This window comes from Musca vetustissima, unplaced genomic scaffold, assembly GCF_032173495.1.
Source record: "Musca vetustissima isolate MV318-11 ecotype Yass unplaced genomic scaffold, APGP_CSIRO_Mvet_v1 utg4525, whole genome shotgun sequence".
Lineage (NCBI taxonomy): Eukaryota > Metazoa > Arthropoda > Insecta > Diptera > Muscidae > Musca > Musca vetustissima.
The window spans coordinates 296,356-323,259 of NW_026880820.1; the positions used below are offsets into that span (position 1 = coordinate 296,356).

Consider the following 26,904-nt stretch of genomic DNA (forward strand, 5'->3'; position numbering starts at 1 on the left):
TTTTTTGAAACCAAAAAATTTCCACCACTTTTAAAATATGGAGACTGAAAATTAACAATACGTAAAGAAAATTAAATTAAAAAAAATCTGTATAGAAAATCCGACCAAATTTATTATAATTTTTATAAAAAAAACCGACCAATTTTTTGAAACAAAAAATTTCCACCAGTTTTTACAATATGGAGGTCGAAAGTTAGCCACACCTAAAGAAAATTAAATTGAAAAAAATCAATATAGAAATTCCGACCAAATTTATTATAATTTTTATACCAAAAAACCGACCAATTTTTTGAATCCAAAAATTCCCAGCAGTTATAAAATATGGAGTTTGAAAATTAACAAGACCTAAAGAAAATTAAATTTGAAAAAAATAAATATAAAAATTCCGACCAAATTTATTATAATCTTTATACCACAAAAACCCCGACCAATTTTTGGAAACCAAAAATTTGAGCCAGTGTTAAAATATGCAAATTGAAAATTAACAACACCTTAAGAAAATTAATTTAAAGAAAATCAATATAGAAATTCCGACCAAATTTATTATAATTTTTATACAAGAAAAAAACCAACCAATTTTATGAAACCAAAAAAATTTCGTCAGTTTTAGAACAAGGAGACTAAAAATTAACAACACCTAAAGAAAATTAAATGTAAAAAAATCAATATAGAAATTCCGACCAAATTATTATTATAATTTTTATACAAAAAAAAAACCGACAAAATTTTTGAAACCAAAAAATTCCGTCAGTTTTAGAACAAGGAGACTGAAAATTAACAACACCTAAAGAAAATTAAATTAAAAAAAATCAATATAGAAAATCCGACCAAATTTCCAAAAAAAAAATCCAATTTTTTTCATACCAAAAAAATTGACCAAGTTGTTTATATAAAAAACCTAAAGAAAATTAAATTAAAAAAAATCAGTTTAGAAATTCCGACCAAATTTATTATATTTTCTATACCAAAAAAACCGACCAATTATTTAAAACAAAAATTCTTCACCAATTTTAAAGGATAGAGTGTAAAAATTAACAACAAAATTAAATTAAAAAAAATTAATATAGAAATTCCGACCAAATTTTTTTTATACAAAAAAAAAATCCAAAAAATTGACCAAATTTTTTATGTAAAAAAAAAATCAAAAATTAGTAAATTATGGACTAAAATCATCAACTTTAAAAAATGCGTCTAAATTTTAAAAAGTTGCCATTTTTTATACAAAAAAAAAAATACCAAATTTTGTATATTCAAAAAATTCTCAAAAATTAGTAAATTATAGGCTGAAAATAGCAGCAACTAAAGAATTAATTTAAAAAAAATAAATATAGAAATTCCAAATTTTTTATACCAAAAAAAATCCAAAATTGACCAAATTTTTTATATAAAAAAAATCCGAAAATATAGAGTAAAACCATCAAAAATGCGACTAAATTTTAAAATGTTGCCATTTTTTATACCAAAAAATTTACCAAATTCTGTATATTTAAAAAATTCCAACAATAAATTCCGACCAAATTTTTTTTATACCAAAAAAAATTCCAAAAAAATTGACCAAATTTTTTATGTATTTAAAAAATCCCAAAAATTTGTAAATTATAGACTAAAACCATAAACCATCAAAAATGCGACTAAATTTTAAAATGTTGCCATTTTTATACCAAAAAAATTGACCAAATTTTGTATATTAAAAAAATCCCAAAAATTAGTAAATTATAGACTGAAAATTTACAACACCTAAAGAAAATTAAATTAAAAAATCAATATAGAAATTCCGACCAATTTTTTTTTATAGCAAAAATAAAATGTTTTTATATAAAAAAATTCTCAAAAATTAGTAAATTATAGCAAAAAATGCGATTAAATTTTAAAATGTTGGCATTTTTTTATACCCAAAAAATTGATCAAATTTTATATATAAAAAAATCCCAAAAATTAGTAAATTCTAGAATTAAAATTAACAACATCTAAAGAAAATTAAATTAAAAAAAATCAATATAGAAATTCCGACGAAATTTTTTTATACCAAAAAATGTCCAATAAAATTGACCAATTTTTTTATAAAAAAAAATCCCAAAAATTAGTAATTTATAGACCAAAACCATCAACCATCGACTAAATTAAAAAAAAATATTTATATTTTAAAAATATTTTTTTTTAAATATTCATATTGAATTTATGAAAGGTGTTGCCGAACATCACAGACCTCTCAACAATTTTTATACAAAAAAATACTTTTTTAATTGCATGCGGAATAAAAATGTTGAATTCATGATTAATTAATAATAATAGCAAATCCACATCTAGTCACCCTGCAGCCAAAGTTATCAACCTCACTGATCTATAATTATAATGTAAAAAAATAATAAATATTGTGTTATTATAACACTTTACAATTCTAGCCATCGTTTTTAATTGCAAAAAAAAAACTAACCACAATCATGTTGGCATTAATTGTTTATCTCTCAATTTTTTTTTTTGTTCATTACAAAGGTTTAGTGGGGGAGAATAGAGGTAGATGGAATGGGGGAGAAAATCGTATTTATCTGTTTGTCGGGAAAAACAATCACACCCAGTTTTTTATTACTTTTGTTTTGCTTCGTGCAACCGATTTATTGTTCGAATGCAATTATGTTTAAATATCGTAAATAAACCATTAAAGGTCAACACTGGCAAACACTTGTTGGGTTTTGTTGTAAAAAATTTTCAAAAAAAATCTAACAAAAACTAGATTTAAATGCAGTATTGTATATCATAGATAAATGTGTATTAGGGAGGCACGAATAAAATTTTTTAGTTCTTGAAAAAAAGCCTGACTATTTTGCAAAAACAGAAAAAAAATATTTTGTGACAAAACATAGTTGTTCTTTCAAAACATATTTTTTTTTCAAGAACTAAAAAGTTTTATATAAGGCGTGGATTTTTTTCAAATATTTTATTAAGGACTTACACCTGGCGTAGATTTTGTAATGAATATTTTTTATGGACATATATAAGGTGTGTATTTTTTCACATAACTTTTTTAAGGACATACGTAAGGCGTGAATTTTTTAAAGAATATTTGTTAGGGACCCTCTATAGCAGTGGATTTTGAAAATAATATTATCAAGCCTCCTACATATGGCGTGGATCTAAAAAAAAAATCAAGGCCTTATTTAAGGCGTGAATTTTTTAAAAAATATTTTTTCAAGGGTCTATTAGAGGCGTGGATTTTCAAAGAATATTTCTTCAAGGCCTTATTTAAAGACTATTTTTCAAGGGTCTATTAAAGGCGTGGATTTTTAAAGACTATTTTTTCAAGGGTCTATTTTTTCAAGGGTCTATTAGAGGCGTGGATTTTTAAAGACTATTTTTTCAAGGGTCTATCTTTTCAAGGGTCTATTAGAGGCGTGGATTTTTAAAGACTATTTTTTCAAGGGTCTCTTAGAGGCGTGGATTTTTTAAAGATTATTTTTTTCAAGGGTCTATTAGAGGCGTGGATTTTTTAAAGATTATTTTTTTCAAGGGTCTATTAGAGGCGTGGATTTTTTAAAGAATATTTTATTTAAGGCGTGGATTTTTAAAGAATATTTTATTTAAGGCGTGGATTTTTAAAGAATATTTTATTTAAGGCGTGGATTTTTAAAGAATATTTTATTTAAGGCGTGGATTTTTAAAGAATATTTAATTTAAGGCGTGGATTTTTAAAGAATATTTTATTTAAGGCGTGGATTTTTAAAGACTATTTTTTCAAGGGTCTATTAAAGGCGTGGATTTTTAAAGACTATTTTTTCAAGGGTCTATTAGATGCGTGGATTTTTAAACTATTTTTTCAAGGGTCTATTAAAGGCATTGATTTTTAAAGACTATTTTTTCAAGGGTCTATTAAAGGCATGGATTTTTAAAGACTATTTTTTCAAGGGTCTATTAGAGGCGTGGATTTTTAAAGACTATTTTTTCAAGAGGCGTGGATTAATATTAAGAGGCCGAATATCATCAGAAGTTTGACATACCTTTGTGCATATGTTTGTAACAGGCAAAAGGAAACGAGATAGACCCATGGTTTCTTTTGAAAATATCCATAGAATCACTTTCTGAGTCGATTTATTCATCTTCGTCCGTCCGTCTTTTGTTGTAAAATTGTAAACAAAGTGTAGGTCGCATTTATCATCCGATTTGTATGAAATTTGGTACAGCTCATTTATTTGGTCCAAGGACGAACCCTATTGAAATTGATGGAAATCGGTTCAGATTTATATATAGCTCCCATATAAACTTTCGTCCGATTTTATGTAAATGGTGCACCAAATCTCTATATTGCTTTAGATTTGCACGAAATTTGGCAAAGCGCATTGAATTAAGTTTAGAATGATGTATGTTTTGTTCAAATCGGTCCAGATTTAGATATAGCTCCCATATAAATTTTCGTCCGATTATGGGTAAATGTTGCACCAAGGCCCCAATATTTGCCCAATTTGCATGAAATGTAGTATAGCGTACTTAATTGAGTCTAAAATGGTGTTTGTTAAGTTTCATTTAAATCGGTTCAGATTTAGATATAGCTCCCATATATATTTTCATCCGATTTTATGTAAATGGTGCACCAATCTCCCTATATTTCTTTCGATTGGCACGAAATTTTGCACAGCGCTCTTAATTGAGTCCAGATTGATGTATGCGAAGTTTTGGTGAAATCGGTTCATATTTAGATATAGCTCCCATATATAGTTTCTTCCGATTTTATGAAAATGATGCATTAAAGCCCCTATATTTCTTTCGATTTAGACGAAATTTTCCATAGCGTATACATTTGGGGCTAGAATAATGTGTGCTAAGTTTTGTAAAAATCGGTTCAGATTTAGTTGTAGCTCCCATATATATTTTCATCCGATTTTATGGAAATGGTTCATCAAAGCCCCTCTATTTCTTTCGATTTGAACGAAATTTTGTATAGCGTATTAAATCGAGCCTAGATTGGTGTGTGCTAAATTTCGTTGAAATCGGTTCAGATTTAGATATAGCTCCCATATATATATATATATATATATATTCATCCGATTTTATGTAAATAGTGCACTAATCTCCCTATATATCCTTCGATTTACACGAAATCTGTATAGAATGACATTTACTAAGTTTAGTGAAAATCGGTTCAGATTTAGATATAGCACCCATCTATTTTTATACCCTTCACCACACTGTGGTACAGGGTATTATGTCTTTGTGCATATGTTTGTAACAGGCAAAAATAATCGAGATAGACCCATGGTTCCTTTTGAGAATATGCATAGAATCACATTCTGAGTCGATTTACGCATGTCCGTCTGTCCGTCCGTCTGTCCGTCTGTCCGTCCATGTATTTTTGTGAACAAAGTACAGGTCGCATTTATGATCCGATTTGGATGAAATTTGGCACAGATTACTTAATTGGCCCAAGGACGAACCCTATTGAAATTGGAGAAAATCGGTTGACGTATAGGCATAGCTCCCATAAAAGGGTACCCCCAAATTTTCGGTATTTTGAGGTTCTTGAGCGCGTTTTTTAATTGAATTCGTCATAAATTATTGTCAGCTATTCAGGTGTTGTTGTTATTGCTGTTGTTAGTAATGGTGCTGTAATTCCATGCCCCCTCCCTTCCCCTCCCCCGCAAAAGAACTTAGTTTTAAATACTAAACTCAATTATAAATGATTTGGATGCTAAAAGGCCATGGTAAAGCTTATCCGAACATTGTTGTTGCAGTAGCTGATACTGGCAGTGGGTTGGTTAGAAGGCCTTCTTTTTTTTGTTGCTGTTGTTGTTGCCACATCGTAGATCGTTGTTGTTATTGTGTTTTTATCATTATTACTTATATTGTTGTTGGGTAATTTGAATATCTAACTAGTTTTTTGTTTTTCTGAACTGTTTTCGATTTTTTTTTTCTCTACGGACTGCAATTTTAGATTTGCATTTTTTGTAATGGTGTTATTGTTGTTGTTGTTAATTTTTTTTACATTTTTTCTAATGACGACTTCTAAGTGCGCAAACGAAAATGAAAACAACATTTTTGCTTACATATTTTTTTGTTTGTATTGTAATTTGTATTTATTGTTGTTTGGTGGGTGGGAGCGTAAGGTTAGGAGGGTATGAGGGGAGGTATTTTGTAGTCAGCCGAACACTTGGCTTCTTTTACAAATATAAATTGTTGTCTGCCAACAATTTGTTGTTGATGTTGCCGTTGTTGTTGTTCTTGGTATTTTGAAACTAAGTAACTGCCATTAAGCATCAAATGACAGTGTCGTGTCAGAGGTCTCATGTAAATGTAAAGTGTTACCAATAAAAGCTAACTAATTGGTCCCGCACAAATGCCAAATACAACAATGTGAGCAAAAAATAGAATATTAAAAAAATAATCAAAAAAATATTTTTACAAAAATTCAAAATCACAAAAATCTTTAAAACCACATCATTCTAGCCTCAATTTAATACGCTATGCCAAATTTCGTGCGAATCGAAAGATGTACAAGGATTTTGGTACACTATTTGTATTAAATCGGACGAAAATATATATGGGAGTTATATCTAAATCTGAACCGTTTTTCTCGAAACTTAACACATACTATTCTAGACATAATTCAGTGCGCTGTGCATATTTCGTGCAAATCGGAAACAATATCGGGGCCCTGGTGCATCATTTACATAAAATCGGACGAAAATATATATGGAAGCTATATCTAAATCTAAACCGATTTCAATGAAACTTAGCACACATCATTCTAGGCTCAATTTAATACTCTATGCCAAATTTCGTGCAAATCGAAAGTAATATAGGGACTTTGGTGAATCATTTACCTTAAATCGGACGAAAACATATATGGGAGCCATATCTAAATTTGAACCGATTTCAATGAAACTTAGCACATATCAATATAGACTCAATTTAATACGCTGTGCCGAATTTCGTGTAAATCGAAAGAAATCTAGAGGCTTAGTGTCTCATTTACATAAAATCGGATGAAAATATGTATCGGAACTATATCTAAATCTGAGCCGATTTCAATGAAACTTAGCACACATTATTCTAGACTCAATTTAACACGCTATGCAAAATTTCGAGCAAATCGAATTATATATAGGAGCTTTTGTGCACGATTTATCTCAAATCGGACGAAAATATATATAGGAGCTATATCTCAATCTGAACCGATTTCAATGAAACTTAACACACATTATTCAAGACTAAATTCAGAACGCTATGCAAAATTTCATGCAAATCAAAAGACATATAGGGGCTTTGGTTAATCATTTAAATAAAATCGGACGAAAATATATATGGGAGCTTAGCACACATAATTTTAGACTCATTTCAGTTTGCTGTGCAAAATTTTGTGTAAATCGGACGAATGTAGGCTCTTTGGTGCATTCTATAAGTAAAATCGGCAGAAAATATATATGGGAGCTATATCGAAATCTGAATCGATTTTCACGAAACTTAACACAAATTACTCTAGGATCAATTTAATACGCTATGCCGAATTTCGTGAAAATCAAAAGACATATAGGGGCTTTGGTGCATCATTTACTTAAAATCGGACGAAAATATATATGGGAGCTATATATAAATCTGAAGCGATTTCAATGAAACTTAGCACACGTCATTCTAGACTCAATTTAATGCGCTATGCCAAATTTCGTGTAAATCGAAAATAATATAGGGGCTTTGATGCACCATTTAATACAAATCGAAGGAAAATATATATGGGAGCTATATCTATATATGATCCAATTTCAATTTAGATAAAATCGGCCAGAAATATATGTGGGAGCTATATCTAAATCTGAACCGATTTCAATTTAACTTAGCACACATCAATATAGACTCAATTTAATACGCTATGCAGAATTTCGTGCAAATCGAACAAATTTTGGCTCTTTGGTGTACAATTTACCTAAAATCGAACGAAACTATATATGGGAGCTATATCTAAATCTGAATCGATTTCAATGAAACCTAGCACACATCATTCTAGCCTCAATTTAATACGCTATGCCGAATTTCGCGCAAATCGAACAGACTTGGGATCTTTTGTGCATCATTTACATAAAATCGGACGAAACTACATATGAGAGCTATATCTATATCTGAACCGATTTCAATGAAACTTAGCACACGTTGTTCTAGACTTAATTCAATACGCTATGCCAAATTTCGTGCAAATCGAAGGAAATATAGAAGCTTTTATGCACCATTTACTAAAAATCGGACGATAGTATATATGGGAGCTATATCTAAATCTGAGCCGATTTCAATGAAACTTAGCACACATTATTCTAGACTCAATTTAATGCGCTATGCCAAATTTCGTGTAAATCGAAAATAATATAGGGGCTTTGATGCACCATTTACTACAAATCGAAGGAAAAAATATATGGGAGCTATATCTATATATGATCCAATTTCAATTTAGATAAAATCGGCCAGAAATATATGTGGGAGCTATATCTAAATCTGAACCGATTTCAATTTAACTTAGCACACATCAATATAGACTCAATTTAATACGCTATGCAGAATTTCGTGCAAATCGAACAAATTTTGGCTCTTTGGTGCACAATTTACCTAAAATCGAACGAAACTATATATGGGAGCTATATCTAAATCTGAATCGATTTCAATGAAACCTAGCACACATCCTTCTAGTCTCAATTTAATACGCTATGCCGCAAATCGAACAGACTTGGGATCTTTTGTGCATCATTTACATAAAATCGGACGAAATTACATATGGGAGCTATATCTATATCTGAACCGATTTCAATGAAACTTAGCACACGTTGTTCTAGACTTAATTCAATACGCTATGCCAAATTTCGTGCAAATCGAAGGATATATAGGGGCTTTGGTGCATCGTTTACTGAAAATCGGACGAGATATATGTGGCAGCTATATCTAACTCTCAACCGATTTCAATGAAACTTAGCACACATCATTCTAGGCTCAATTCAATACGCTGTGCCGAATTTCGTGTAAATCGATCGAAATATAGGGGCTTTGGTCCACCATTTACCGAAAATCGGACGAAACTATATATGGGAGCTATAGCTAAATCTGAACCGATTTCAATGAAACTTAGCACACATCATTCTAGACTTTGTTTAATACGCCGTGCCAAATTTCGTGCAAATCGAAGGAAATATAGGAGCTTTTATGCACCATTTACTAAAAATCGGACGATAGTATATATATGGGAGCTATATCTAATTCTGATCCGATTTCAATGAAATTTAATACACTTTATTGTAGACTCAATTTAAAGCGCTCTGCACAATTTCGTCTCAATCGGTCAAACCTTTATATAAAATTTATATAAAATCGAGCGAAACTATGTATGGGATCTATATCTAAATCTGAATTAATTTCCTCCAATTTCAATAAGGTTCGTCTTTGGGTCAAATAAATAAGCTGTGCTAAAATTCATTTCATTCTGATCAAAAATGCTACCTGTACTTTGTCTACAATTTTACATAGACAGACGGACGGATGGACATACATAAATCGGATCAGAAATTTATTCTATGCATATTCTCAAAAGTAGCCATGGGTCTACATCGATTTCATTTGCCTGTTACAAACATATGCACAAAGTCATAATGCCCTTTACCACAGTGAGGTGAACGGTATAAAAATTCCAGGAGTGGTTGCAGTTTTGAAAAATATTTTTAATATCCACGGTTATTTGGAATGTGGAAAAAATAAAAAAAATCTTCAGATATTAAAAGTATTGAAAAAGAAAAAATATATATATATATATATATATGTATATCCACGCTTCTTTAGAATTTCCAAAAAAATATATTGAAAAAATATTTTTATTTATTTATTTTATTTTATTTATTTTTTTTTTTTTTTGTTTTGTATTATTTCTCTATTTTTAAATTTGTTTTTCTATTCTCCTTACAGATGTCGATTGCAGCAGCAATGCCCAAGGCTATGATACGGGCATTGGCGGTTCAACATCGACAATTGTTAGCCCTCTGGGCTCGCCACAGCCGCAGCTAAGATCGCAAGTGCAACGGGCAAATGCCGCAGCGTTGGCACGTTATATGCAGGTGAGTTCAATTTTCGTTTATTTTTTTAAAAAAACAACAATAACAACAATTTTTACAAAAAAAAAAAAAACATTCAAAACGAAGTGAGAATGTGGTAACATTTTGAACTATTGCCAAACAGAATGGGATATCCTCCAAGCCAGAAACTATTAAGGCACACATGTGCATGGTGGATTTTTATGGTTTTTGTTTTTTTTTGCCATGGAGGGAGATATGCAAAAAAAACTTCGTTATTTTTTTTTTTTTTTTTTTTTTTTTTTTTGTTATTGTTGTTATTTTTTATACATATCTGAAACAAAAATTTGTATGGGAAAAATATTTTCTTTAAATGATAAAATATTTTGGAAGCACATTTATTTGAGGTTAGAGATTACTTTCAAAACAAGAGATATATAAAGCACAAATATGGCAACACCAAACCCAGATTTATGAATTCCCGAACTCCTTAAAATGTTATTTTTGGGGACATGTATTTCAATTTACTTTAAAAAAATAAAAACATATAAAGCAAAAATATGGGGACTCCAAAACCAGATTTATAAATTCCGGAACTCCTTAAAATTTATGAAACTATAATTCGTTACACCTCAATGGAAACTGGAGTAGCCTTCAGTTGTGGGTATCAGAAAATCCTCCTTTATTCCAACCTTTTTCTTATTTTATTTATTTTTTTTTATTATTTATTTTTTTTAATTTCCGATCCGTTAAAGGCCTCTTCGTTCCATTTTTCCTGCAATTATTTGTCATTCTGATACTTCTCCATTCATTCCATTTTTGGGTCCATGTCCCCTAGTCAAGTGGCATCATTAATCCTGTTTTTATGGTCAGCTGACCATAAATATTTTTGTTGAGACTCATGGAGTCTCAACTCTTATGTTCCGACAATTGCTTATATGATTCTGTTTGTTGTTGTTCGTTCGAAAACAGAATTGGGGCAATAGTGTCAATCGTTTGCTTGGCTGTTGTTGTTGTTGTTATTGAAATGGCAATAACAACAAACAACTATAATAGCGGGGCATTATTGTCAGCAGCTGGCGAGACTGCTGCTGCAACATCGTAACACCATTAGCCAGCAATGGCCAGGCTACATTCACTTCTTTCAAAATCGCAACAACAACAACAACAGCAGCAATAAAACTGAAAACAAAAACACAAATATCTGCAACTGTTTTAAATGTTTTTGTTTACAATAAATTTTTTGTAGTGCTCCACAAAAAAAATCGAGACTTCGACAAATGCAGTCACTGGCGGAATGAATGACGATTTTCAGAAAAAAAATTTTCAAGGGGTAAAAAGAAGTTTGGATTTTTTAAATATACTTTTACAAGGGGTAAAAAAGACCATGGATTTTTTAAAATCGTTTTGAATCTTTTTTAAAAAATCCACGCCTTGAACTTTGAAAACATATTTTTTTAAACCAGTAAGGAAAGCAGCAAAGTCGGACAGGGCCGACTATATGATACCCTTCATCACTTTGAGTAAATTCTACATATGTATCCTAACAGACGTTGCCTTTTCGAAGGAACATTCACATGAAATTTAACGAACTTAAATCTAAATCTAACCCGATTTTCGCGAAACTTATCACAAGAGCTATGGTAGGGACAGATTTCCATCTCAAAGGCACGAAAATCCCCATGAACATGCAAAACTTTATTCTTTTTACTTATTTTATCCATCGTAGTTGAATTATTTAAGGGCACTACCCCGATCCATTTTGATCGACGGGGGATCCGAAGATCCCCAAGGTTTCCACGAAGTACAGAGAAAAGTTGATCTAGGAGACCTAGGTCAGTTTCACTCTGCACATCAAGGAGAACCCGTTCCCATCCGCCACCCAGAAAGACGGGCCTAGTAGGAGATTGGCAACTCCCCAACAATAATAGTAACTTCAGTACATTGTACAAAATTGCCGGTCGGGCAAATTTTGGGTTCTTAGTGCACAATTTACATTAAATGGGACGAAAATATATATGGAAGATAAATCTAAATTCGAGCCGATATTCACAAAACTTAGCACACATCATTTAAGACTCAATTCAGTACGCTGTGCCAAATTTCGTGCAAATCGAAAAATATATTGGGATTTTGGTGCCCCATTTACCTTAAATCGAAGGAAAATATATATATATATATGGGAGCTATATGTAAAACTAAACCGATTTTCACGAAACTTGGCACACATCATTCTAGGCTTAATTCCGTACGCTGTGCCAAATTTCGTCAAATCGATTGATATTTGGGACTTTGGAGCACAATTTACATTAAATCGGACGAAACTTTATATGGGAGAAAGTGGAAATCGAAATATATGTAGGAGCTTTGGTGCACCATTTACATTAAATCGGACGAAAATATATATGAGAGCTATATCTAAATCTGAACCGATTTTCACGAAACTTAGCACACACAATTCTAGAGTTAATTTAGTACGCTGTGCCAAAATTCGTGCAAATTGAAACATATATAGGGGCGTTTGTGCCCATTTACCTTAAATCGGACGAAACTATATACGGGAGCTATATCTAAATCTGAACCGATTTTCACGAAACTTAACAGACATCGTTCTAGACTTAATTCAGTACGATATGCCAAATTTCGTGCAAATCGAAAGATATTTAGGGACTTTGGAGCACCATTTACATAATATCGGACAAAATTATATATGGGAGTTATTTCTAAATCTGAAACGATTCTCACAAAACTTAGAACACGTCATTCTAGATTCAATTGAGTACACCGTGCCAAATTTCTTGCAAATCGAAAGATATATAGGGACTTTGGTGGACCATTTATATAAAATCGGACAAAACTATATATGGGAGCTATATCTAAATCTCAAGCGTTTTTCTTCAATTTCGATAGGGTTCGTCCTTGAGCCAAATAAGTGAGCTTTGCCAAATTTCTTCCAAATCGGATCATAAATGCGACCTGTACGTTGTTTACAATTTAATATCTACAGACGGACGGACGGACATGCATAAATCGACTCAGAAAGTGATTCTATGGATATTCTCAAAGGGTGTCTATCTCGATTCCTTTTGCCTGTTACAAACATATGCACAAATACATAATACCCTGTACCACAGTGTGGTGAAGGGTATAAAAATCTACACCTTGTAGAACATTGAAAAAATATTTTTTTAAAACTTCACGTCTTGTGGGAACTTCAAAAAATATTTTTTTTAAAACCACGCCTTGTGAATTTAAAAATAAATGCTCTCAGTAAATTATCACAGTTGAAGTTATTACCAATAATTGTTAGTAATACTCCTGAACTGATTTCATTTTGCCGCTCAATTAAAATACAATTTAGTCTTTTTAATAGACTAAACATTAATTGTGCGCATGCGTACACGCGCCGCTAGCAGCAGCAGCCGTACATGTGCGGTACACCGGAGATCATTAAGTTAACACACACACACGCATACACCATACATGAAACGAAAAAACAACAGCTTTAGGAGTTTTGGAATGGCCAACAGCAAAAAGAAGAAGTAGAGGATGAAAAAAATCTGACGAACAAAACGATAAACACGTCCAACAGACAAGACAGACAGACGGACAGACAACAGTGACAACAACGAAATACAACAAAAAAACTCCAACTATTTAAGCTGATCTATTACACTTCGAATGCTGAGTGACACTTTGAAGTACAAGAGACGGCAACAAGAAGATTGAATTTGATCTGCAACAACAACAACAGCGACAACTACAACAACAATGGCAGCAGCAACACCAGGACGGACAAGATAAGTCTGTCAATGTGCGACAACGACGATCGTTTTGTTTGCCATTTCTGGCTTAATTTCCAACAAAAGCAACGACAAACGCTGTAATGCCAATTGCGGAATGGCCCGGCTGTTCTTTGGATCAGGAGGAACCCAAATGATGAAGATGAAGAAGAAAAAGCAGAAGAAACCAAACAGACAAAGAAACTGCCAGCTAACAATTGACAATCTTGGCCATTTAAAATGCCTTTCAGTTACACGAAGATCTGTGGGGCTATGTGTGTGTGTGGTGATTCCCCTCTCCCTCAGGCTATGAAAAGATTTGTTTGCTTTTTGGCGAGAGCTGAAAGCCCAGAGATATATGGTGGCGTTTAAAGTGAAATTTCATGTCACGTCTCAAATCATTCACTTGTAATGACAGTGTCAGAGCATCATCTGGAGGGAGGGATTGTGACAGACATAGAGGGGGGTGAGAGCATTTAACAATTAAGCACACAAAAAATGCGAAAATTCGTTCAATACTTGAACGTAAAATTCGACGAGGAGGTAACTCACCTCCCTCTTCATGGGTCTTCTACTTATTTCAAAGAAATCTCACCAACAAAAATAATCCCCAATAATTTATTTGGTCTGTAGCTACCATCAACATTTTGGAGATTATATGCGTATTCTCTATTCCACTTAGGTTACTTTGTCGATCAGTTTGATTTTTTTTTGCGCACATTTAAATGTCTGTCAATGTGTTCGGCTTTAGAAACATTGTAACATTGAGAGGTGACCTAATTTATTGGGTTGGCTTCAACGTAAATTACAAAAAAAAATAGTTTTGAAGTTACCCACAAGGCGTGGATTTTTTTAAAAAATATTTTTGAAAGTTCCACAAGGCGTGCATTTAAAAAAAAACAGTTAGGAAAGTAGTAAAGTCGAACGGGGCCGACTATATGATACCTTTTACCACTTTGGGTATATTCAACAGATGAATCCTAACAGACGTCACAGACACAGGACCAGTAAAATGAAATTGGATCCATAAACATGTCATTCTGCAACCCGTACTAAATTTTTCATTTGGTCAGATTTATAAGCTATATATAAATCTGAACCGATTTTCAGGAAACTTAACACACAACATCCTAGACCTAATTCATTACGCTGTGCTAAATTTCGTGCAAATCGAAAAATATATAGGGACTCTGGTGAACCATTTACATTAAATCGGTCGAAAATATATATGGGAGCTATATCCAAATCTGAACCGATTTTCAAGAAATTTTACACACATCATTCTAGACTCAATCTAGTACGCTATGCCAAATTTCGTGCAAATCGAAAGATATATAGGGACTTTGATGCACCATTTACATAAAATCGGACGAAAATATTTATGGGAGCTATATCCTAATCTGAACCGATTTTTAGGAAACTTGACACACATCATTCTAGACCTAATTAATTACGCTGTACCAAATTTCGTGCGAATTGAAAGATTTTTCCGAATTGCAATAGGGTTCGTCCTTGGGTCAAATAAGTGACCTATGCCAAATTTCATCCAATTTGGATTATAAATGCGACATGTACTTTGTTTACAATTTAACATCGACAGACAGACAGACGGACGAACGGACGGACGGACATGCATAAATCGACTCAGAAAGTGATTATATGTATATTCAATAGAAACCATGGGTCTATCTCGTTTCCTTTTGCCCGTTACAAACATATGCACAAAGACATAATACCCTGTACCACAGTGTGGTGAAGGGTATAAAAATGTGTTTTTGAGGTTACCCACAAGGCTTGGATTTAAAAAATATTTTTTTTTAATATTTTTTTGAAAGATCCACAAGACGTAGATTTTTTTAAAAAATATTTTTTCAATGTTCCACAAGGCATGGATTTTTTTGAATTTTTTGAAGTTACCTACCAAATTCTAGGCCTTTTTTTGTACTAAAAAAATTGAGGTTAATATCAATCATTGTTTTTATGTATTTATTTATTTTTATATTGGTTTTTTAATTTTTTTTTTTTTAATTTAAACAATTGAAGGCAATTAAGAGTTTTTTCCATCGTTTATTGACAACTTTTGCGCGATAATACATTCATTTTTCCAAGGTTCCGTTCAACTGTCATATCTCCGTTTTTTTTTTGTTTTCTTCTTTTGTAAATTTATAACTAAAGTGAATTTACAATTTTTTCTGTTTTTTTTTAATTTTTTTTTTTATTTTTTGCCTTTTTTGAAAATCATTAATTAAAATTCTTAATGGACAGCGACTATTGTGTTGTGAAAACACTAATACAACAACTCAATTTAATAAGTTTTTTTGCTCGATGGCTCGCTCTCCCCACATGTCTCTCTCTTTGTTGTGTGTTTGATTTAATCTCGCATCGATGACAAGAAGTTTACAACGTCGATTTTTTTCAAAACACAATTTATTTTTCAGATTTTTTTTTGTATTTTTTTTTTAAATTTTTTTATTGACCACAAAGTGTTAATAAAGGCATAAATTAATGTCTTACATGTTGTTGTTGTTAGTTTTGATTTTGAAAAAAAAAATATTTTGTTAAGATATCATATAATCATAATAACAACAACAACAACAATAAAAACTAACATACATAATAATATTGAGACAAATAAAATGTGCAATGCCGATCACCAGGGATGGTCGGTAGATTTGTTAGTGAAAAAAATATTTTTTTCAGGGTAGTCTATTATCCGATTTGGATGAAATTTGGCATAGGTCAAATTTGGGAAAAATCAGTTCAGATTTAGATATAGCTCCCACATATATATTTTCGTCCGATTTAATTTAAATGGTCCACCAAAGTCCCTCAATATCTTTCGATTTGTACGAAATTTAGCACAGCGTAATGAATTAGGTCTAGAATGATGTGTGTTAAGTTTCCTGAAAATCGGTTCAGATTTAAATATAGCTCCCATATATATTTTCGACCGATTTAATATAAATGGTGTAACAGAGTCCTTATATATCTTTCAATTTGCACAAAATTTTGTACAGAGTAATGAATTAGGTCTAGAATGATGTGTGTTAAGTTTTCTGAAAATCGGTACAGATTTAGATATAGCTCCCACATATATATTTTCGTCCGATTTAATGTAAATGGTGCACCAAAGTCCCTATATATCGTTCGATTTGCAAGAAATTTAGCACAGCGTAATGAATTAGGTGTGTTGAGTTTCCTGAAAATCGGTTCAGATTTATATATAGCTCCCACATATATATTTTCGTCCGATTTAATGTAAATGGTGCACCAAAGTCCCTATATATCTTTCGATTTGCACGAAATTTGGCACAACGTAATGATTTAGGTCTAGAATGATGTGTATTAAGTTTCCTGGAAATCGGTTCGTATTTCGATATAGCTCCCATGTATATTTTCGTCCGATTTAAGGTAAATGGTCCACCAAAGTCCCTATATATCTTTCGATTCGCACGAAATTTGGCACAGCGTAATGAATTAGGTCTAGAATGATGTGTGTTAAGTTTCCGGAAAATCGCTGCAGATTTAGATATAGCTCCCATATATATTTTCGTCCGATTTAAGATAAATGGTGCACCAAAGTCTCTATATATCTTTGGATTTGCACGAAATTTGGGACAGCGTAATAAATTCGGTATAGAATGATGTGTGTTAAGTTTCCTGAAAATCGGTTCAGATTTAAATATAGCTCCCATATATATTTTCGACCGATTTAATGTAAATCGTTCACCAATATCCCTTAATATCTTTCGATTTGCACGAAATTTGACACAGCGTAATAAATTCGGTATAGAATGATGTGTGTTAAGTTTCCTGAAAATCGGTTCAGATTTAGATATAGCTCCCACATATATATTTTCGTCCGATTTAATGTAAATGGTACACCAAAGTCCCTAAATATCTCTCGATTTGCATGAAATTTGGCACAGCGTATTGATTTAGGTCTAGAATGATGTGTGTTAAGTTTCCGGAAAATCGGTTCAGATTTATATATAGCTCCCATATATATTTTCTTCCGATTTAATGTAAATGGTGCACCAAAGTCCCTATATATCTTTCGATTTGAACGAAATTTTGCACAGCGTAATGAATTAGATCTAGAATGATGTGTGTTAAGTTTCGTGAAAATCGGTTCAGATTTAGATATAGCTCCCACCTGTATTTTCGTTCGATTTAATGTAAGTGGTCCACCAAAGTCCCTATATATGATTCGATTTGCACGAAATTTAGCACAGCGTAATGAATTAGGTCTAGAATGAAGTGTGTTATGTTTCCTGAAAATCGGTTCAGATTTAGATGTAGCTTCAATATCTGACCAAATGAAAAATTTAGTATCGGTTGCAGAATGACATGTTTATGGATCCAATTTCATTTTACTGGTCCCTTAAAAAAAGCGACGTCTGTTAGGATTTATCTGTTGAATATACCCAAAGTGAGAAAGGGTATCATATAGTCGGTCCCGTCCGTCTTTACTTCCTTCCTTACTGGTTTTACTTCTAGTAATTTTGCTTCCCCTCGAATTTTGTTTTTTACGTCGTAAAATGTATGCGAACATTTTTTCTACATTCCATCTCCGATCCGATCACCATTTGTGGCAACCAACTACTAACTAGTCGTTAGTATTAACCTTAAATAAACGACCACATAAAGATTTATTTATTTATTTTTTTTTTTTTAATTTTTTTAAACGAAACCTCAAAGTCTACGAAAAAACATTCCATCTAATTAGCGTCAATTCAACAACAAGTTGCAATTGAATCCCCAATGGGACCAAACTACAACAACAAAAATTAAAACTCTGGTCTTTGTCTTCGAAAAATCAACACCAAAAGGCACCCAACTGAAGAACACCACCTCGCCAGCATGCCAAGCTGGCTGGCTGGCATGCAGTTTCATTAGCTGGGCGATTGGGTCTTACAATTCGATCGTTCGCTGTGATCGCTCATTCACTTCACTTCGGTGACAAACCACTATCAAAAATGATTTAGTATGTGGTACTTGCCACAGTGACATTATAATGTGCCACCACAGCCACCATCACCAGGCGAGCTCTGACAAAGCTCCAACACTCCAACCGAAGATCGTCGAAAACAATATTACGTTCGATTTATTTTCGAGGGGGTTACCTAGCTTAGTTTCGTATTCCAAACACATATCTATTATTTTTTTGTCATGTTGTTGTTGTTAGTTTATTACAAAACCATGAAATAATACATTAATTGACAACTTCTGACCATGTTTTCCGTTGTAATCGATGGCTTATTATTACTATTGCGGGCAATTTAATCGATTGGGCCAGATAATATCGAGGCAGGTTGGCATCGGTACAGCTTATTTTTGCTATTGGGGGAAGCTGACAAATTTTGTAGAGCAAAAAGAAAAAAAAAACAACACGAAAATTAATAATCGGAAAATGAATTGGTGTCAAAAGGAATTAACGGAAAAGTGTGGGAGTTAATACCGATCCAACCTCCTTTCCGAATATTTGAAATAATTAATGCAAAGGCGGATAAAAGGAGGCTTGGAGTTTTTAAAAATTTGTTTTAAGAAGTTTTTTTTTAATATATTTTCAAAGATTCACAAGGCATGGATTTAAAAAAAAATAATTTTTTGAAGAATTGCCAACGCGTGGATTTTTTAAAAAAACATTTTTTTAAGAATTACCAAAGTGTGAATTTTTTAAAAATGATTTTTTTCAAAAATTAACAAGTTATGGATATTTTAAAAAATATTTTTTAACGTTTTACCAAGGAGCGGATTTTTAAAAAATATTTTTCAAAATTCGGCAAGGCGTGATTTTTTTTTTAATTTTTTGAAATTTTTTTAGAAAATATTTTTTAATTTTTATACTAAAGAAAATGAGTAAGAAACATAAAAAGTATCATAATTTGGCAAAAAATTTAAAAAACAACCATATTTACATCAAAAGTAACCGATAACCGGTTACAAAATAACCATTATTTGAAACATTTAAGAATAGAAAATGAATAAGAAACACAACAAATAGAATTATTTTGGTAACAAGTTTATAAAAACTCGACATTGACTTCGCAAGTAATCGATAACCGATTACAAAATAATCATTTTTGAAACGTTTAAGAATAGAATATGAATAAGTAACACAACAAATTGCATTATTTGGCAAAAAGTTTTAAAAATAACCATATTTACATCAAAAGTAACCGATAACCGGTTACAAAGTAACCATTTTTCAACTTTAATTTTTGCAATATGATTTAAATCGTATAAAATTACCTTTTTAATTACCTTATTTTATAATACTACACAAAAATCAATATCTACATAAAAAGTAACCGATAACCGGTTACAAAATAACCAAAATAAAACATTTGAAAATAGAACCAGTAAGGAAAGTAGTAAAGTCGGACGGGGCCGACTATATGATACCCTTCACCACTTTGGATATACACAAAAGCTCCTCCAGAAGATAGAATAAATGTGTCATCTTTGGGGTACATGAAATCGGACTTGAATATCTGGCTGACTAAATTATAAACTACAACACTAAACATGGAATAATTGGTTTCCTTTCTTTTATGAAAGTACTTAGCTCCACCGCCACGTCAAGGCTTATTCCTTGGAGGAGTAAAACAGTCGAATAATAAAACACTACTAAAGTAGCGGCCATTCGACATGTTTCAGTTGTTAATATAGCCATCATGTAATGATGGTGGAAATAACATATTTAATATATCTTCATTGTCTGACTAAATTTTTAACAGGTGTTAAGAATTGGAGACAAAAAAATGGAATAATTAGTTTCCCTTCTAGTTTGAAAGTACTTAGCTCCACCGCCACGTCAAGGCTTATTCCAAGGAGGAGTAAACAGTCGAATGATATAAAGCTACTACGCTGAATAGCTTATCCTTCGACTTGTTTTGGTTTTATTTTTACTTGTAATATAATTGTAAGAAAAACAATTAATTCAAGCAAATGGGATTGTCTTAAAACTGCTAACATAAGTTAGCAACTTAAAACACTTTTGATATGTATTCATTTTGATATGCAAATAATATATCAAATGTACAATTGCATTTTATTTCTTGCTAAAATCATATATTATAAACTAAGAATATGTTACAGGTTAATTTAATATGTGAATACATATCACGTCATGGCATTTACTTAACTAATAATTAATACAATAAGAGAAAATATTAAAATTCAATTGGATATGTTAACACATATCGCGTCATGGTAACTATGTACAGTTTCGTATGTTATAGCATTTATTATGCTATCGTCAATATTACTGAAACACCAATCAATTTGTGTTAAACCTTTCGTTGTTGGTGTATTCAGAATAGAAAGAAGGTTGTTATTGTTTAGGAGTATTTCAGTTTCCGATTTTGTTCGTTGTCGGCATATATTGAAATCTCCTAATATAACAACCTTTTGAGAATTTGCATTTATGCAGTTTTCCAGAACATGGTGTAGTTCATGATGAAGAGAATGCACCCCATAATTGCTGTTTCGATATAAGACCATTATGTGAATATCTCTAATTTGAAACACCAGAAATTCAAATGTTTTATTATGTACATGGACCTTTTTTTGGTATTTATACTGAGTAAATTCAGAGATTTCATTTTTCACAAAAACAATTAAGCCCCGTTTACATCTTCGACTGCTTTGGTCCGTTGAATCCAATCTCATTCTTGGCAATACTGTGAACCCTGGAATTTCATAGTTTTCATTATGCAGCGTCCAAGTTTCAACAAAACATAATACGTCAGCCTTTAACATTACCGAATCATTCCGAATGTCTTCAATATGAGCATGAAGGCTTTGAACATTATGGTATACAATTTTCAAAGCATTAATCTCATGCATAAACTCGTAATGGGTTTTAAGACACTTGTTCGTTCGTAAGTTAGTCATTTCCAATTGTACATTATCATTTTCTTTAAATGGCTTTGGTGGTACAAATGAACCCAACAGAAAAAGTCCAGCAGCTGTAGTCGCTCTACTACAAGCAACATATAGTGCTGATCTACTCATGCGAGACTTCAAATGGACTGCAACTTTTTCATACGTAGCTCCTTGGCTTTTATGAATAGTTATGCCCTCTGCCGGTACAAGAGGAAACTGCTTACGATCAATATTTACGTGTTCATTACGTTTGAATTGAAACGTTTTTACACAAACATCAATTGGTGTCCATAATGATTCACTCGGATGTCTTTTTTTGGAACGGGCTAAAACTCCTGTATTTTCCTGAGGAAATTTCATCCAAAGAGTAGAAGGCTTTCTTGTTGTGCCGATGAAATCGATTTCCATTAGTTGGCCAGTAGCTCCATTCACCAAACCATCACTGGTGTCAATATTAACAGTTACCATATATTTGGCTGTAGTTTTTAATATCAACTGATATGGTAAACCTTGAGTTTCTGAGACTTTAAATGTTTTAACAGATTCCATGATTCGGTTCCTATTTTCGTCTGTTAACCCCGTGGATTTCACAAAATCACATGCAGTTGACAGTACCTCTTCTGTAGGAATAGAGCTCAACTTCAAAGTATTGAATATGTTGACTTCATCATTGGAGCAAAACAGATGAATGGCTTCATCAGGAACAGCAGCCGGTGATACAATGCGCTGTCGCAAAAGGGAAACGTCATCATTTGTCATTTGTCCAGAAGCCATATTATTAAGAGCAATAGCAAACGATCGATCTTCTCTTTGACGCATTATTTCTGTGAGTTCAAAATACTTGAATTTGTCCCACGTGCTGGTTCCATATATTGTACCGTATGGATCAGTCGTTGGTGCTGCAAATATCCACCGATCACCAACAGGCGAAAGTTGCATTAAGTCCCCAAATACTAGTACCGATATACCGCCAAAATATTCAGAACTTTTGAATATTTGCTTTAATCGAGCATCTAAGTACGAAAACATTTTTGCCCCTACCATTGATACTTCGTCTATAATCAGTAACCTCAAATTCATAAGTTTGGTGTAAATTGAATTTAAAGCATCAGGACCTAACGGCCTCAGTTCTGAATTTGACTGATTAACGGGAAGGGAAAACATTGAATGCAATGTTGCACCACCAATGCCAAATGCAGCTTTACCTGTAGGAGCTGTCAATAGCACTTTTATTGAAGTTGGGTCGGACCCTGGGATAGTATTGAGCCTTCTGTTAACGGTTTGATAGATAGCCGATATTAATCTACTTTTCCCAACACCTGCACCACCACCTACAAATTCATAAAATGTTGATCCACATTTTATATTATGGGAAAGATGTGTTAAGTACAACTTTTGCTTTGTATTCAAGGTTCGAACCATATTCAGGAGATCGGAATCAGACATTAAAGGAGGAAGTTTAATTATCCGGATAGACGCTTCAGAATTTTCATTCGATGTGCCATCACCCTGCGTATGTAATATGTTTACATTCGGATCTATGTCTGGCACCCCAAGAACTCTGAATTCGTCATCAACATTTCGTATTTCTTCTTCCTCGGTAATATCTTCTATTCTCTCTTCATCTCTTAGACGCTGAAGAACATTTTCGAGTTCTCGATCCTCAAATACATCGTATTTTTTTCTGTTCAACTCAATACGTTCTTTAAAAGCATTACAGGAAGCTTCGTTGTCATTTTGAAGTAAGTCAACATCTTCATTTCTCCAAGGATAGAACAGCATCATGAGCTCTCTAAAATAGTCACTTTTGTGAGTGTTAACGTTATATCGTCTGTAACGAATAACATGAGGCTTAACTTTTTCTTGGATGAATCCACTATTATCCTTCAATTGGAAAATGCGTAAAGTTTGCTCAGAATTTTCTTCGTGGTCGTCATGCTCTTCGTAGTCCCCTGTACTGGCATTGTTTCTGCGGGTTCTGGAATATTTATAATTGGCTGCAAAGTCTGCCAAACATAAATCTTCTAGTTCATCAGGTCTTTGAATATAGTGTTCCAAAATACCGACAGCATAAATATCAGAGGAATCGGGAGGTAAGTTCAGTAACTGTTCTCGAGGTCTCAAAATAAATACTCGTTCCTCCGGTCGCCCGGTATTGATATAAACCTCAGCGTTACTACTTTCGGAAAGCCGCATTCCTAAACAGCAATAAGTGGCTTCTTGAGCTGATATTTCAGTACCCGAGATAAACTTATGAGCAATGTGCTGTAACTTTTGCTTTATAGAATAATTACCAGCTCTTATCTCGTCGACAGCATCACGAAGTATTCTGGATACACCACGATTTGATTTATTAATGTAGTTAATGATATAACTACAGCACGCATAAGGATCTAGGATATATTGAATATCCATATTTGCTCTGTGCAGTGACAATATTGTTGGATTGTATGCATTGACCATTTTATCTTCGAACCTTCTTTTTAGAAAAATTTTAGGTTTTTTTAACGAAGATCTAAGAGCTAATAAATAATTATCGTACGTTAGATCTATATTTTCGTGAGCCAGAAAATTATTAAAATTATTTAATTGGCAGACTTGTTGAGAGTCCAAATTAGCATTTAATAAACTTTGAATTTTATCGTAGTTATCTTTATGCTGTAGAAAATTCTCAAAATTATCCGGAAGCGGGAGCAAAATCTCTGTGTTTGGCATTGGAGGATATGGCATACCATACCGGCAAATCTTTTCACCACGAAATTCTCTGATACAGGAACGATTGTGGTTGTGGCGCTGATATGATATAAATTCCTGTAAATTTCCATCAGAACCGTCTGTGGAAATATATTTATCTATAAAAGTAATTACAGACGAAAAAGACGAAGAATTATTTAGATCTATTTTGGGTGCATCCTTAAGCCAATACATGCCATGAATGTGCGGAGAACCACGTTGTTGAAATTCAACTCTCCAATAGTATTTCTCTACAAAATGATTGTCGAAAATTCCACCATTCATTTTAAATAAAGAAAATAATTGCCTGAAACGGAAATCAAAGTAGCGGGAGCATGTAATCGCGTCACTTCGGATCAATCGAGCTTTATCAGCGAATGACAGATTTGAAGCATCTTCTTCGGATATGTCAATTTTGTCAACAGTTTTACTCAGAATTACTAACAGTTCTACCCATTTTGTTTCGGCTGCAGATAATGTTATAAAAAACGTTGGAAGACCGAACTGTCTGATCATGGCAACGGCTTTCTTTTTTTCTCCTTCCCAGTGAGCTGGTGACGTTCTTACTCCTTTGAGGATGCGATAGCCGTCATCGTGTTGAATTAGACTATTCATATATGACTCGTCTAAAGCATTTCTGGCTGTAACATTTCCAGATCGTGTATGTTTTCTCAGAGCGATTGACATTGCACTTTTAATGGTTAAAAGTTCTAGTTTTTTGTAACTGTAAAGTATTTTATCTACTCTACAGCATCGTCTGTCATAACGTCGGAGTTCAGAGCGGACAATTTTTGAATAGGTTTCAGTACAGGAACGTTTTTTACCGCAATAGATAGAAACAAAGGCCAACTCTTCAGAATCTGTATCCATTATCATATCTATTGGACGACGACCTTCGCCTGGAGCCATTACAACTCGTTGGTGAGGTACATTTTCAACAGCTCTACATTCCAACATTGTTTGTTGTCCACCAGGATTGAGATTTTCCATTGCATATTCTTCGACGTGCTGAATATCATCGACAGTGGCTTCAGTAGATAGCTGATTTTCGAAAATATTTTGAATTTCTTCCCGATCTTCCTGATTAGCCACAAACGGAACGACCAGTGAAGAATTACAACCTTCAAACCAACTTTCGTCAATTGTAATACCATGTTTGATATACAACTCAGTGTTAATCAAATACCTGGCTGCATCAATTACCTTCGCTGGTCTGATTGTTTCAGTCATATAATCATGCTGATATGCCATGCGACGTTTAAGGTGCAATTGAATAACCTGAGCTTGATCGAAGTTTCTTGGAAGGGACGTTACTGTTTCACTAACAGATATCGGCACGTTGACTACTGCTCCGCGAATAGCACTTTGTCTTTCGAAACCTAGAGCAACGATTATCATGAAAGGCAATCGTGCTGTGACCAATCGTTCCTCTACCGACGTTAAGTCTTTTAGAGGACTCGGGATATCTGGAAAATCTAAGCCGTTTGAGAGACATATATTCGGCTTTTTTCCATTCCTAATTGCTCGACTGCAGGTTTTACAAAAAATATATAAACCGTCGACCGAGGGAAATCTTTCCGATAGATAAAAAACTTCTTCTGAAAAATTTAAATTTGACATACCTTCTTTGTGTAAGGATTCCACTTGATGGGGAAACCATAATCCGCCGCAACATGTACAAATCCTCGTTGGTCCCTGTTTGATGGCATCATTGTATCGCTGAAACTTCAATTGATTGCGTCGTGCAATTTGTCGTGCGGTTTCCTCCTGCCTTTCTTCATAGGAAATGCTATTTCTACGCCTTCTGCTTCGTTCGGCCTGAAGCATGTTGTTTCTAATCCTATTACTCGGGATACGTCTATGCGATTCCACTCTTATCCTAACTGATCGATTTAAATCCATTTGCTCACTCCTCTGCATGTTTCGTCTTTGTTGTCGCTGTAGCGTATTTCGCAGACGCTCTGTCATCGTGGTACTGTGGATCCTGGCGTCTAATAGCATGTTCGTTGGTATTTCTATCCTGTTCCTGTGCGCGATAAGTGGATCCTGGCGTCTTTGAGCATGCTATTCTGTATTCCTCTGTTGTTCTTCCGCGTGATATAGCGGATCCTGTCGTCTTTGAGCATGCTCTTCTGTATTCCTCTGTTGTTCTCCGCGCGTACAGTGATATAGATAAGTGGATCCTGCCGTCCTGAGTGTTTGCATCCCAGTATTGCTCCTCCGCGTGATATAGTGGATCCTAGCGCCTTTCAGCATGATCTTCTGTATTCCGCTGTTGCTCCTCATCACGATACAGTGGATCATGGCGCCTAATAGCATGTTCGACAGTGTTCTTTAGTTGTTCTTGGTTGCGATATGTAGAATTCTGTCTTTGTTGAGAATGCTCGGCTGTATTCCTATCTTGCTCTTCTCTGCGATACAACTCTTTATGACGTCTACGTGCGTGTTCAGTAGTGTTCCTTAATTGTTCCGCT

At 33.2% G+C, this 26,904-nt stretch overlaps 2 protein-coding genes across 2 annotated transcripts in view; one reads left to right on the top strand and one right to left on the bottom strand.

Moving 5' to 3' along the window:
- Window positions 1-18,767, top strand: part of LOC133326672 (uncharacterized) — a 109,266-nt gene extending 90,499 nt beyond the window's left edge. The window contains exons 3-4 of the mRNA XM_061535294.1: window positions 9,919-10,067; window positions 18,534-18,767. Coding sequence (XP_061391278.1) covers window positions 9,919-10,067; window positions 18,534-18,767 — 383 coding nt within the window. The remainder of the gene's footprint in view (window positions 1-9,918; window positions 10,068-18,533) is intronic.
- Window positions 18,768-20,946: 2,179 nt separating this feature from the next.
- LOC133326674 (uncharacterized) lies at window positions 20,947-26,257 on the bottom strand. The gene is made up of 4 exons (XM_061535295.1): window positions 26,053-26,257; window positions 24,435-25,896; window positions 21,922-24,026; window positions 20,947-20,954 (listed from the first exon to the last, which is right to left on the bottom strand). Exons 1-4 carry the CDS (start codon window positions 26,255-26,257, stop codon window positions 20,947-20,949), a joined length of 3,780 nt encoding a protein of 1,259 aa, XP_061391279.1.
- Window positions 26,258-26,904: the final 647 nt, after the last annotated feature.

Coding starts and splice junctions, on each gene's coding strand:
- LOC133326674 (XM_061535295.1), bottom strand. CDS start 26,257: ATGCTTCAGGCCGAACGAAGCAGAAGGCGTAGAAATAGCATTTCCTAT. Junction 25,897..26,052: donor GGAATCCTTACACAAAGAAG/GTATGTCAAATT, acceptor TAGATTTTCCAG/ATATCCCGAGTCCTCTAAAA. Junction 24,027..24,434: donor CGTGGTGAAAAGATTTGCCG/GTATGGTATGCC, acceptor TGGTGTATCCAG/AATACTTCGTGATGCTGTCG.